At 35.3% G+C, this 13,284-nt stretch overlaps 1 protein-coding gene across 2 annotated transcripts in view; it reads left to right on the forward strand.

Annotated features, from left to right (window-relative positions):
* Positions 1–13,284, forward strand: part of LOC136035618 (centrosome-associated zinc finger protein Cp190-like) — a 70,349-nt gene that overhangs the window by 27,353 nt on the left and 29,712 nt on the right. For both annotated transcript variants that reach the window (XM_065717504.1, XM_065717505.1), the window contains exon 6: positions 5,994–6,344. In XM_065717504.1, coding sequence (XP_065573576.1) covers positions 5,994–6,344 — 351 coding nt within the window. The remainder of the gene's footprint in view (positions 1–5,993; positions 6,345–13,284) is intronic.

Consider the following 13,284-nt stretch of genomic DNA (forward strand, 5'->3'; position numbering starts at 1 on the left):
TACATTTGGACTTGTATTATTATTTTGATATTTAAAAATTATTTAAATGAAAGGTGACAGTAGAAGTTTTCTTGGGTCGCAAAAATTTCAGGGATTTTGTTTCAATTGTAAATGAAAAGGGAGTGGAACTAAGAAAAATTGTTATGAACAGTCCCTCATGACAGTGAAAATATAATTTTGATTTAATTACAAATATCTTTGATTTCAATCTAATACATTGCTTTGAAAGACTTTTAAAAATTTTTCTTTGGGCGGTGTTTTCTTTAAACATTTTAGACTTTTATTTTTTTTGGACTTCTTAATTTTTTATTTGTAAAATATTCTCCTCCTCATTTTCTTTCTACTGAAGAGAAATTGCCTCTCATGTGGATGAGCGTATTTGTTGCCTGCTGCCATATTTTTTTTTTCGTGAAATAACTGCTAAAAATTCTTTTGCTGAGGAGAAATTAAGAGGAGAAAAATTTGGCAATAACCTATAAAGCGGAAAACTAATTAGCATGCTCTTCTATTAACATAATGAATTAAAATGGAATAGTTGTGGGCATCAAGTCATGGCTAATTGTAGAAAAAGCCAAGACAGATAGTCAAATTGAGTTAGCAGCAAACCTAGCAGTAATTCCCCCCTTACTAGGATTGTATAAAAAGGAGGTTAGTTCAGATGTTTTTATTCCAGTGTTTTTAAGAGCGTAAGCTTGTTAATGACAGGTTGCCTTTTTGCCAAAAATACAACATTTTCGGGGCAAATATTTCGAATTTGTAGAGTATCAGACGTTTATAAAAAGAAGTCCTGTGGTGGCGCAGTGGATTTGACCTTAGCTTGGTAATACGGGACCCAGAGATCGAATCACGCTGCAGGAATGTACTGCAGGGCCGACGCAGGGACCTTAGTAGTCAAGAAGGGTCGTTAATTCTTCGATTTATCAAGCTATCAATGTGCAGGTTGAGACTGAATTAGAAATAACTCTGTTGAAAATAGATCGAGTATTAAGCGGAGTTTAAGTGCAGATCCAGGATTTAGCTTGGTTTGATCAAGTAACCGGACCTTAAAATAAATCGAGCATTGGGATCAAACCTTATTTGGTCAAATCCGTATTTTGCTCCGAGGCTTAAATGCTTTAAATGAGCCTTAATCTAGAAAAAAAGAATATACCTTCGCTGAATTAAAATGGTGGCTGTTAGCTGAAAGCCTTGTCCAGCGCATAGAGATAGGAAGGTAAGATAGGTCAGATTTTACAAAGTCTCATGGACAGACTTTACCGTCAACCTTGAAGTAGGTTAATGCTTCATTTACACGTTGCGGAAATCCTTGTGAAAATCTGTCCGTATCTTTTCGAACGGTGGCATAGAAAATGCCACATTTTGAGGCAAAGTTTTCAAATAAATGTATCAGCGTGACCTAAATATTCAAGAGTCCTGTGGTGGTGCAGTGGGTTTGACCTTAGCTTGGTAATACGGGACCCAGAGATCGAATCATGCTGCAGCAATGCACTGCAGGGCTGACGCAGGGACCTTAGTAGTCAAGAAGCGTCGTTAATTTGATACAATAAGTATTCAAGATGAGGACCAGTTATCTAGCTATTTCATCGTGGTCCTATATTATAAATTTATCCCAAAAATTGATTAGAATTAGCTACAGTGCCTGTAGCTATCACCAAAACCTCAAGAAGGATATAATATTCCTACCATCCTCTGAAAGCTGTTGCGCAATAGAGAGCCAAATGACACGCAGCTTCGTGTTGCAATTGTTGTTAGTAGTTGGATATATAATATTATTTGTTATATTTATTTATTAATAAAATAATTTTTTTTATGTTTTACATTATATTTTATTTCTCACCGCTTTAAGTAATTTCTAAGATTGCTGCCCCCCCCAACTGCCCCCCCACTAATTACGCTTGATCCGGTTGAGATTTAAAATAAGAGATCTGAGTTACGAGGTCCTTCTAAATATGAAGTTTCATGAAGATCCGATCACTCCTTCACAAGTTAAAAATACGTAATTTTTTCTTATTTTTCAGAATTAACCCCCCCCCCAATAGATCGGATCCGTTCCAATTATGTAAATCACGTATGTAAGACTTCTGCTTATTTTTCCCACCAAGTTTCATCCCGATCCCTCCAATCTAAGCGTTTACCATGATTTTAGGCTCCCCCACCCCAAACTTCCCCCAACGTCACCAGATCCAGTCAGGATTTAAAATAAGAGCTTTGAGACACGATATCCTTCTAAATATCAAATTTCATTGAGATCCAATAACCCGTTCGTACGTTAAAAATACCTAATTTTTTCTAATTTTTCAGAAATAACCCCCCCCCCCCAACTATCCCAAAGAGAGTGGATCCGTTCCGTTTATGTCAATCATGTATCTAGGACTTGTGCTTATTTTTCCCACCTAGTTTCATCCCGATCCCTCCACTCTAAGTGTTTTCCAAGTTTTAGGTTTCCCCCTCCCAACTCCTCCCCCCTCCCAATGTCACCAGATCCTGTCGGGATTTAAAATAAGAGCTCTAAGACACGATATCCTTCTAAACATCAAATTTCATTGAGATCCGATCACCCGTTCGTAAGTTAAAAATACCTCATTTTTTCTAATTTTTCAGAATTACCCCCCCCCCCCCCCAACTACCCCAAAGAGAGCGGATCCGTTCCGATTAGGCCAATCATGTATCTGGGACTTGTGCTTATTTTTCCCATCAAGTTTTATCCCGATCCCTCCACTCTAAGTGTTTTCCAAGATTTTAGGTTTCCCCCCTCCAACTCTTCCCAATGTCATCAGATCCGGTCGGGATTTAAAATAAGAGCTCTGAGACACAATATCATTCCAAACATCAAATTTCATTAAGATCCCATCACCCATTCATAAGTTAAAAATACTTCATTTTTTCTATTTTTTCCGAATTAACCGGCCCCCCACTCCCTCCCCAGATGGTCAAATTGGGAAAACGACTATTTCTAATTTAAGCTGGTCCCGTCCCTGATACGCTTGCCAAATTTCATCGTCCTAGCTTACCTGGAAGTGCCTAAAGTAGCAAAACCCGGACCGACAGACAGACAGATCGACAGAATTGGCGATTGTTATATGTCACTTGGTTAATACCAAGTGCCATAAAAAGACAAAACAAAAGGAAACTAAAACTATTTGACCAGTATCGCCTAAAACAAAACCAACATCTTGGCTCCACTTGAGGTTCACTCAACTATCAAAACCATAAAAATTAGGGCAAAATAGCTTCCCGCCGAAATTCACGAAAATTATCCATATTTCTTAAAGTCATAGGTAAACAGTTCCATGCATGGGGTCCCAGATGCCGAATAGAAAATTGAGATCTACGGGTAATAGCAAGCCGTCGACGAATTATATTGCACTGTCTCGTAAAATGTGTATGAATATCACTTCCTAATTCAAAAATACTTTTAAAACATATTGGTAAACAGTTTTGAAAATATTTATATATAAACAGGCTTCGATAAAAAGTAATAAGTCCTCTTTTGTACAATGTCTTTAAAACTAACTCCGCACAACACTCGAAGCGCTTTATTTTGCAAAGCTCGAATATGATGGAGATGAGAAGGAAATGTACTACCCTAAACAGTACAACAATATAGCAGATAAGGATGAATTAAGGAATAATACAGTGTTCTTAAAATATCTTTTGGGAAAATGTATTTCAACTTTTTTAAAATGCCAACATTCCTAGCGAGTCTAAGACTAATATAATTTATATGTTCTCTAAAACAAAGACATTCATATATTAAAACTCCTAGATATTTTGTACAATTTTTTCTTAAAATACTTATATCAGCGAAATCCATCTAAGGGTAATAATTTGAGCTCCTACTACACAATAAAAAGCAAGATTTAGTGTAATTCAAATTTAACTTATAAAGCTTCATTCACAACTCCAGACAAGAACTAATTTGACTCAACAGCTGAATTCTTGATTGTGCAGTCACAGTTAAATGAGTGTCATCTGCAAAGCTGGGGACATTTGATTCATAGTATGTGGTTTATTATTAACTAGTTAACAATCTGCTTTGCTTAATCTAAAAAATGGTAGGTGATAGAAACAAACGTTCTGCATATTTCAATATCTTTCAATCGTCATAAAACGCTTGCTTTAGGACAATTTTATGACGTCATAAAACAAACGTCATAGCTTTCCTTAGTCAAAAATCTGCTAAGCTTAATCTAAAAAAGGTGGGTGATAGAAACAAACGGTTCTGTATATTTCAAGATCTTTCAATCGTCACAAAACAAGCGTTAAATACCAAGAAATCCGCCAAAAATTTGTTTGTATAATTGTTGTAACTGCCACTGCATAATGCTGTAACATTTCTACGACTTGTTTGTCTTGTTAAGGCCTAGCATCAACTCTCTAGGGCTTCCAGGACCAAAACAAAAAGCAGGTTTTCCCAGAATCGGCTGGTAGGATGTCGTAATGTCGTAAGCTTGCCGACCCGGTATACTTTACCCCCACCCCCGAAAAATTCAAATTTGTTTCTAAAGTATACTGTTTTTTTTTCATACTGAAGTATATTCAATGAGAATTGAGCGTCAGAGGAAGAGGTTCTACTTAGATGAAGAATATAAGGTCGGGGCTATATCATACAAGTACTCTCAGTTGTAAGCAAATTGGCAAATGTCTTATTTGCATTATTAGTTTATTCGCAAATTTATTCGTAAATTAGTTTATTCGTTTTTGGTCGTTTGTTTTAATTCCTTGTACGAATTGTGTTTGATGTTGTACCAATTTTGTAAAAACTGTTGATACTGAACTTTTAAAATAATCCAACCATCCCTAAATGGACTGGTTCTGTTAGAAATTTCCTCTGTCCTATTTTACCGGTCCACTCATCCCCATATGGTATTTACCCTTATACCCTCTCTTCCCACATCTCTTTTCAAAGAATTTTGTTGTTTTAAGATCGATTCAATAATCTTTTTAACCATGCTGTTTTCAGAATAACCTTTTTGTCCTTATTTGTGGTTTTCACAATTGAAACACTGCTGATTGGCAATGAAATGAAAAAAACATGTAATTAGAGATTTTTCGCTTTTTATTTCCGTCAAATATAATTTAAACCGCAAAAATTGCTGGAAAATGAATGAATTCTATACCAGTTCCAAATTAAAGGTTTGCTATTGCTACCATTAACCAAGCACCCTAGCGTCCACAAATCTGTACATGCTCTTCCTCCACCCTTGTACCCAAAGCCTGCATCTTTCCTCTCGTGAAGTTACAATTTTCTGCAAATTGTACCCGTATCTTATTAAATTACTTCTTTTACACTATAACTAAGTAAAGTAAGTAAGACGGCACTACACCCCTAAGGTCCAAACTGGCGGTGCTGATCTCCGTTTCATGGCCCTTCAGCCAGGAAGTGCAATGGGGGGGCAACCGTCCTGTTTTTTCACACACCCTTCCTGCTTACCTTCCCCAGGTTTCTTCAGGTACCCATTTAGAGCTGGGTCGACTCTGGCTGAGCTTACAGAGTCACACCACTGACCCCCATCCCTAACTAAATAACTGGCCACATCTGGGATTGAACCCGTGCCCCTTGGACATAGAATTTCCACGCCAGCACGCCAACCACTCAGCCAGGACGGCTTTCACACTATTGTTCAACATTATTTGTAGTAATATTTTCTTAAGTGCATATGAGCTATTAAGTTAAAAAAATTGTTATCATGATTATTCTATCAAAAGCTTCTGAACAGGTACCTAGAAAAATTGTTTAACATCATACCTTGTTACAGTGCAGTGGTTGCAACCGGGCCTTGCAACCTAAGGTGTTCTGGTTCGGCCCTGTATTTAAAAAGGAAGGTTAATTTTAAAAATAAAAGTTTCTGGTCAAGAGGGAGGCTTTGAACAGATTGGAATGGAGGAAGAGTGTTCGTAGCTGCGTTGGCCTCAGGTGGCTTGTTGCTGTAGGGTTTTTATTAGTAGTAGTATTCTAACCGTGCCCTTGAAGAATCTGTATTTTTGTTTAGGCTGAAAACGCCGAAGGGAGAGATATACCTAAAACTGTCAAAGAATTGGAAGTAACAATTATTCAGGGAAGCACTCCAACCTCCTCTGTCATTACACTTTATAACGAGAACCACGAGATATTGATGTCAAAAGAATTGGCAGAAGCTCCTTTGGAAATTAATATTCCTAACAAACTCATTGGTGAAATACTAAAGTCAGTTCCAGAGCTAGTGTTAGAGCACTCGAGTGTTCAACTGAAAATTGTCAGGAAATATATGGATCAGACTAATAGAAAAATGAAGACAAGAATATCAAAGGTGGCGTTGCGTGCCAGCACGACAGACAAACCACCTGTGAAGACAGAGCCACCAGTAAGTTTTCAATTCAACTTTACCCTTTTCTCTACTTTTCTGTTTTTATAATAGTACCTAAAGACCATATTTAATTAAGATACGAAGTCTGCTATTTCGCAATATAAACTTTTTTTTTTCAAATTAGGACCACTGCTCCCCGTGGCAATGATTGCTTTGTGATTCAGAAATGTAGGAGCTTTATTGAAATTTAATTTATCGAAAGAAAATAGTGCCATATATACTGACAAGTTTTTAATTGTGCTGGTTCTTTTGGCGAAAGTTTCAAAAGCGTAGTAAAAATGAGTTTTCTTCCTGTGTCTAACAAAAAAAAAATACTATCTTGGAATACAAATGTACAGTGTCTAAAAATATTTAAATAGCATGAGTAAAGCTAGGGGAATGAAGTACATGCTAAATATAATCCTGTAATATTAAATATATTATTAAATATATTTTATTTTAATATAGTTTAATGTAATTATTTTAATATTCTAATTTATTTTAGTTTATTTTAATATTTAATTTATTTAATATAGGATTATATAATCCTGTAATAATTCTTTAAGGTTCCTTTTACACAGGATGAAATTCTGGATAAAATAAAGAGCAAAGGTAAAGCTTTGGTAAAGGTAAAGAATGAAGGTAAAGCCTTGATTGTCACTAATGAGGGTCTTTGCATGAAAAAATGAGCAAAATTTAACTTCTTGTGAAAAAAAAAACAAAAAAACAAACAAACTGGATTATGGTAACACATTTGAACAGGTGAAATTCAGCTTCTTAATTCATATAATTGGCTTCACTTCCTATAAAGCTGTACTATGCCCCCATGTCATATAAAGCTGGGACTCATTAAGAACTTCGTAAAGGCACTAGACAAGCCAGTAATTTTTAAGCAAGGACATTTTTGCTTTAAAACAATTTCTCCTCAAACAATTTCTAAGAAATCAGAAAGCGTAAGTGCCGAGCCAATCATCTGTTTTATCCAAAGTGATTTCTTAGTGACACCCGCAGTGCAGACAAAACGTGGCCTTAACTTTGCTTCCGACGCTCCCACCCCTCTCTAGCGTCTTTGGTGTATGTGAAGTAACCAAGTGCACACTCCCTTGTCTGTTGCATGTAACACTGATTATTCCTTGAAAATTAAAAGTTTAGCCTTTCTCTAATATATTGGATCTTAATTGAAAAGAAGGGCATTTATAATTAATGAAGAAGGTAAGGAAATAAATAGAAAATAGGTAAGCTTCGAGATGTGTCAAACAGCATCGCTAATTGGCAGTATTCTCTATGGAACTAAAGTAGAAAAAGTTTAACTAACGAAAATGCCAAACGATCCTGAAAAGAACAAAGTGTTTCTTTCATCTCGAGGGATAGGACAAGCTCTAACTGATAAATAACAGTATCGCTGCTAGGATATTTTTCGCCTCAAATTGAAATTTAAAAATGGCTCCACTTCTTATAAAGCCGTATTATGCCCCCATGTCATATAAAGCTGGGACTCGTTGAGAACTTCGTAAAGTCAACAGACAATAACTTAGATACTTTTTGGCACCTAATCAGTAAGTTTCTAGAGGTGAATTATGCGAAAGTGAAACAAAGCATGCTTATAGGTTCTCAAACAAGTAAGATCATTGCAGACAGTCACGCCAAAGACTTGATCAGCAATGCTAGAAAAAATATATTGTTGGTATTCAAGTCAGTTTTAGTAGGTTTGGAAGTAATAAATCTCCTGACTATGTAAAAACTGTGCAGAAGTGTGTTGTGCTTGTAGCATGATGGATTGCAACATGTCCCTCAAGATTCTTATCCCCGACTCATATCTCGACTTCTTTCCCAAGAACTTTGGCTCTGTCAATGATGAACACGCTGAACGTTTTCGTCAGGACTTCTCAATGGTGGAGTCACGCTATGAGGTGTAGAATGTTGCGTGTCGTAGTCAAGGACTCGGAAAGGTGAGTTCTTGTGGTGTCCATGAGGTGTTTTGAGATGTTCTACCATGATGGTCGATAAGATGCAGCAAAATTGGCTGACTACTGCTGGATGCTTCAGCACAACATACCAAAGGGTCAGCACTACGCAAGTCTGCTGCCAAGAAATTTTACCTTTTATATATTCCACTTTATCTAACAAATCGTCCTTCATCTCCCAAAGCGCCCTTTTGTCACAACCATACTCGACCACTGTCATCATTGTAGCTTCCAATATTCTAGTCTTCGTCCGCGGACTTATCTTCCGATTCTTCCAAGCTTTTTTCATTTGTGAAATGAAATCAGCTGCTAGCCTTGTTTCATTAACGACAGAAGTTTCATTCTCACATGTCGCACTAATCACTTTAAGGTATGTAGTAAAACATACACCTTCACTGAATGTTTTTATCATATAATATGTAATATATATATATATATATATATATATATATATATATATATATATATATATATATATATATATTTTCTCTCTCTTTCTCGTATTGTGCTGAAGACGGCCCTTGGACATAGAACCGAAATATTCACAGAATTGATTTCCACTGTCTTGAAAAGATTTTCCCTATTAATTCAACTTTATATTTGTTTGTTATGGAAAGGCAGTGTGGTCTTCGTCGCTATTTTAACTCTTTAGGAATGACTGCCGATACACAGGAGCCTTTAAATTGGAATGAGAAGTATTTTAAAGGCACTATAAAACTTCAGTGTAAATAGCTGGAGGGTTGAGGAGGGGGAAGCCCCCTTGCATATGGAATATTTTCCGGTCGTTTTGATTTTTATTGTCGCTCTTAACTTTCATTTGAGAAAACATGTTTTAAATGTAGTTTCTGCTCATTTTTCGTGCCGTATCTAGCTTCGTATTTTTCATAGTCCTAACCCAAATGTGAGGACGCCTTTTGATTTCCGAAATAAAGTATGATTATCGAAATTAGATCATACCTCCTAAATATTAAGGAGGATTTCACCTTCTCGGGTTTCGCACTCCATGATTCAGTCTATATACATATACCTATACATAGAAGCGGGAAACTCAATAGATGACAATTGAAGTCAATCAATAGACCTCAAAAAAAAAGAAAACAAAAAGATTATCAACCAAACTTCCTGAAAAAAATCCACATTGTTGTGGTTAGTAGGTTAAATCTTTTTATTATGGTTCTCTGATATGTTGAATCTTGTTGATGTGATTTTCAAAAAGATAGCTTTTTTTTAGTGTAGTTCCCCCCCCCCCCCATTTTCCTCAAGCTGATAGTTTTTATTGGCAACTTTCAACTTAGTGAATTATGAATATTTAGAATCTGAATAGAACGACAATTCCTTTGTTTCTAATTATTTTTTGGCCTCTTTTTTTTAAATATTGTATGAACTGTCTTTCCTCTTCAATAATAGTATAATTCTTTATTTTCAATGAATTTCATCCTTCTAAAATCTTCCTAGTGCTAGTGCTATGTTTAAAAGTAATAAAAACTAATGCAAGAATATTCGAGAGGTCTAATATTGCCCTCTTTCTAGGGCCAGAAACTGCGTCTAGTTGTTGCCTTAGGGAGATTTTGGGTAACCTCTCTTTCTAAACTACCCTTCTTAACGTCTTGATTTCTATTTATAAATTTCTTCACCCAAAGCTGTTTCTGGGGCCAGAAACTGCGTCTAGTTGTTGCCTTAGGCAGACTTTGGGTAACCTCACTTTCTAAACTTCCCTTCTTAACGTCTTGATTTCTATTTATAAATTTCTTCACCCAAAGCTGTTTCTGGGGCCAGAAACTGCGTCTAGTTGTTGCCTTAGGCAGACTTTGGGTAACCTCACTTTCTAAACTTCCCTTCTTAACGTCTTGATTTCTATTTACAAATTTCTTCACCTAAAGCTGTTTCTGGGGCCAGAAACTGCGTCTAGTTGTTGCCTTAGGCAGACTTTGGGTAACCTCACTTTCTAAACTTCCCTTCTTAACGTCTTGATTTCTATTTATAAATTTCTTTACCCAAAGCTGTTTCTGGGGCCAGAAACTGCGTCTAGTTGTCGCCTTAGGGAGACTTTGGGTAACCTCACTTTCTAAACTTCTCTTCTTAACGTCTTGATTTCTATTTATAAATTTCTTTACCCAAAGCTGTTTCTGGGGCCAGAAACTGCGTCTAGTTGTTGCCTTAGGGAGACTTTGGGTAACCTCACTTTCTAAACTTTCCTTCTTAACGTCTTGATTTCTATTTACAAATTTCTTCACCCAAAGCTGTTTCTGGGGCCAGAAACTGCGTCTAGTTGTTGCCTTAGGCAGACTTTGGGTAACCTCTCTTTCTAAATGCCCCTTCTTAGCGTCTTGATTTCTAATTACAAATTTCTTAACCCAAAGCTGTTTCTGGGGCCAGAAACTGCGTCTAGTTGTTGCCTTAGGCAGACTTTGGGTAACCTCACTTGGTAAACTTTCCTTCTTAACGTCTTGATTTCTATTTACAAATTTCTTCACCCAAAGCTGTTTCTGGGGCCAGAAACTGCGTCTAGTTGTTGCCTTAGGCAGACTTTGGGTAACCTCTCTTTCTAAATGCCCCTTCTTAGCGTCTTGAGTTCTATTTATAAATTTCTTTACCCAAAGCTGTAAAGGAAACAATCAATATCAAATTGGTAGCGCTATTAACGGAAGCAATTAGTTCAGATTGGTACCCAAAACTTCGGTGACAACTTGATTTTATTGTTCAATTTGATAAGAGTAAAAAAAAGGAGAAAAAGTTGTTTTCCGTCTTATTAAATAGAAGTTCCTCAGTGAGTATCTTCGAAACTAAATGGTGTGGTATGGGGTGTTTCACATTTCTTTGATCGAAGATGTGATTAATTATTTTGCTTCAGAATTCCAGGCTTTATCTGCTTAAAGATTTAGGATAAGCCACTTCAACTGCCGATCGATTTTGTTGACTTTATTGACAAAAAAAAGTTTAGATTTTCTTTTTCAACACCACGAGTACTATCCAGTTCTTTAACTAGCTATGAGCCGGATGCATGTAGATTTTTTTTACACTAATTTTAGCAGCCCTATCTCATCTCCGACTGTGCCTCCGAAAATCTCCTCATGATTCAAAGTCCTTTAAATCTTTGCAAGGCCGCGAAACCTTTGCAAAGTCTTTTTTTTTAATCTTTGCAAGCCTTTAAATCTTGTGGGCCAGGCGGCGAAGCCCTCTAGCCCCATCTAATGACATGTGTTTTACGAGGGCGCTAGCTTGCAGATGAGGACGTCTCAGCATAGTGCACCTCTAGGGCGACTGTGCCCTGGGAGGAGCTGTCAAAACTCAACCCTCGTAATTTTAAGCTGATTAGATTTAGTTGTTATAATGCTGGCTTGCTTGTAAGTGTTGAAAGTTTAACGTCCTGTTGCCATGTACAATGACATCCCTGCAGAATTATTCTGAAAGAAACTTATGCCATGTTACATTAAGTTAGTTAACGTTCGGTTACTTAATCATATTTTTAATTAGTTAACTTTATTATTCTTAATTTACTTAACAAATTAACTTTACTTTAATTTAGTTAGTTAATTTAGTTTATGTTACTTTAAACTAATTCCGAAATTGCTTTAATAGAAAATACATAATAAACATTAAAAATATGATGAAAAAATAATGAAAGTATAAGTGCTAGAACCACCTATATGAATAAAAAAAGCATTTCAATAAAAAATTGGTTCAAGAGATTGGAAAAAGAACTGTCGTTGTAGAATAAAGAATTTTATGCACAAGATTGACACACGACATTTTCGAGCTATATATATATATATATATATATATATATATATATATATATATATATATATATATATATATATATATATATATATATATATATATATATATATATATATATATATATATATATATATATATATATATATATATACATACATATATATATATATGTGTATATATATATACATATATATTTATATATATATATATATATATATATATATATATATATATATATATATATATATATATATATATATATATATATATATACATATATATTACATATGCATATATATACATATATATACGAGCTATATATATATATATATATATATATATATATATATATATATATATATATATATATATATATATATATATATATATATATATATACTATGTTTTTAACTACGTAAAACTTGCGAATGTACAACATTCTTTGCTGTCCCATTGTCTGTGCATATAAATAGAATGTCAGGTTTAACGACTCTTGAACATGCAACATATAATGGTCCATGGGAAAACAATCCGTATTCAGATCTATACCTCATGATTCTAATGATTGCCCTTGAGCTTTGTTGATGATGATTGCTAATCGACGATTCCCTGTGTCGCCATCGTCATTTATGTATCCCCCTGAGCCCCCCGGCGTCCCTGTTGTAGTTGTGTCCCTGTGTCCCGGTCGTCATGTCCCGGTGTCCCGGTCGTCATTTGTGTCCCAGTCTGTATATACATTCGTTTTTGAATTGGTCTTTTTTTAGGTTTTAGTTTTTTTTCTTTTTTTTAGTTTTGTTTTTCTCCTTTATTTTTCATTTATTTTTCTTTTTCATTTTATTTTCTTTTTTAGTATTTTTTTAGCTTTTTAGCTTTTTTAGTTTTTTATTAGTTTTTAGTTTTTTTTTCTTTTTAGTTTTTTGTAGTTTTTACCTTTTTTTTAGTTTTTAATTTTTTTTACTTATGTCCTGGTCGTCATTTATACTCCCTGTGTCCCCGTCGTCATTTGTATCCCGGTGCTTTGTTGATGGTGATTGCTAATCGAACATTCCTTGTGTCCCGGTCGTCATTTATATTCCCTATGTGCCGGTGTCCCGGTCGTCATTTGTGTCCCGATGTCCCGGTCTGTAATTTCGTCAGTCGAAAACATGACGTCAGTCGACACAGAAACATTACGTCACCTGACAGATCCACAGACAGACAACTTATTTTTATATATATAGATAGATATATAAATATATATATATATATATATT

The sequence above is a fragment of the Artemia franciscana genome, chromosome 14, assembly GCF_032884065.1.
Source record: "Artemia franciscana chromosome 14, ASM3288406v1, whole genome shotgun sequence".
Taxonomy (NCBI): Eukaryota; Metazoa; Arthropoda; class Branchiopoda; order Anostraca; family Artemiidae; genus Artemia; species Artemia franciscana.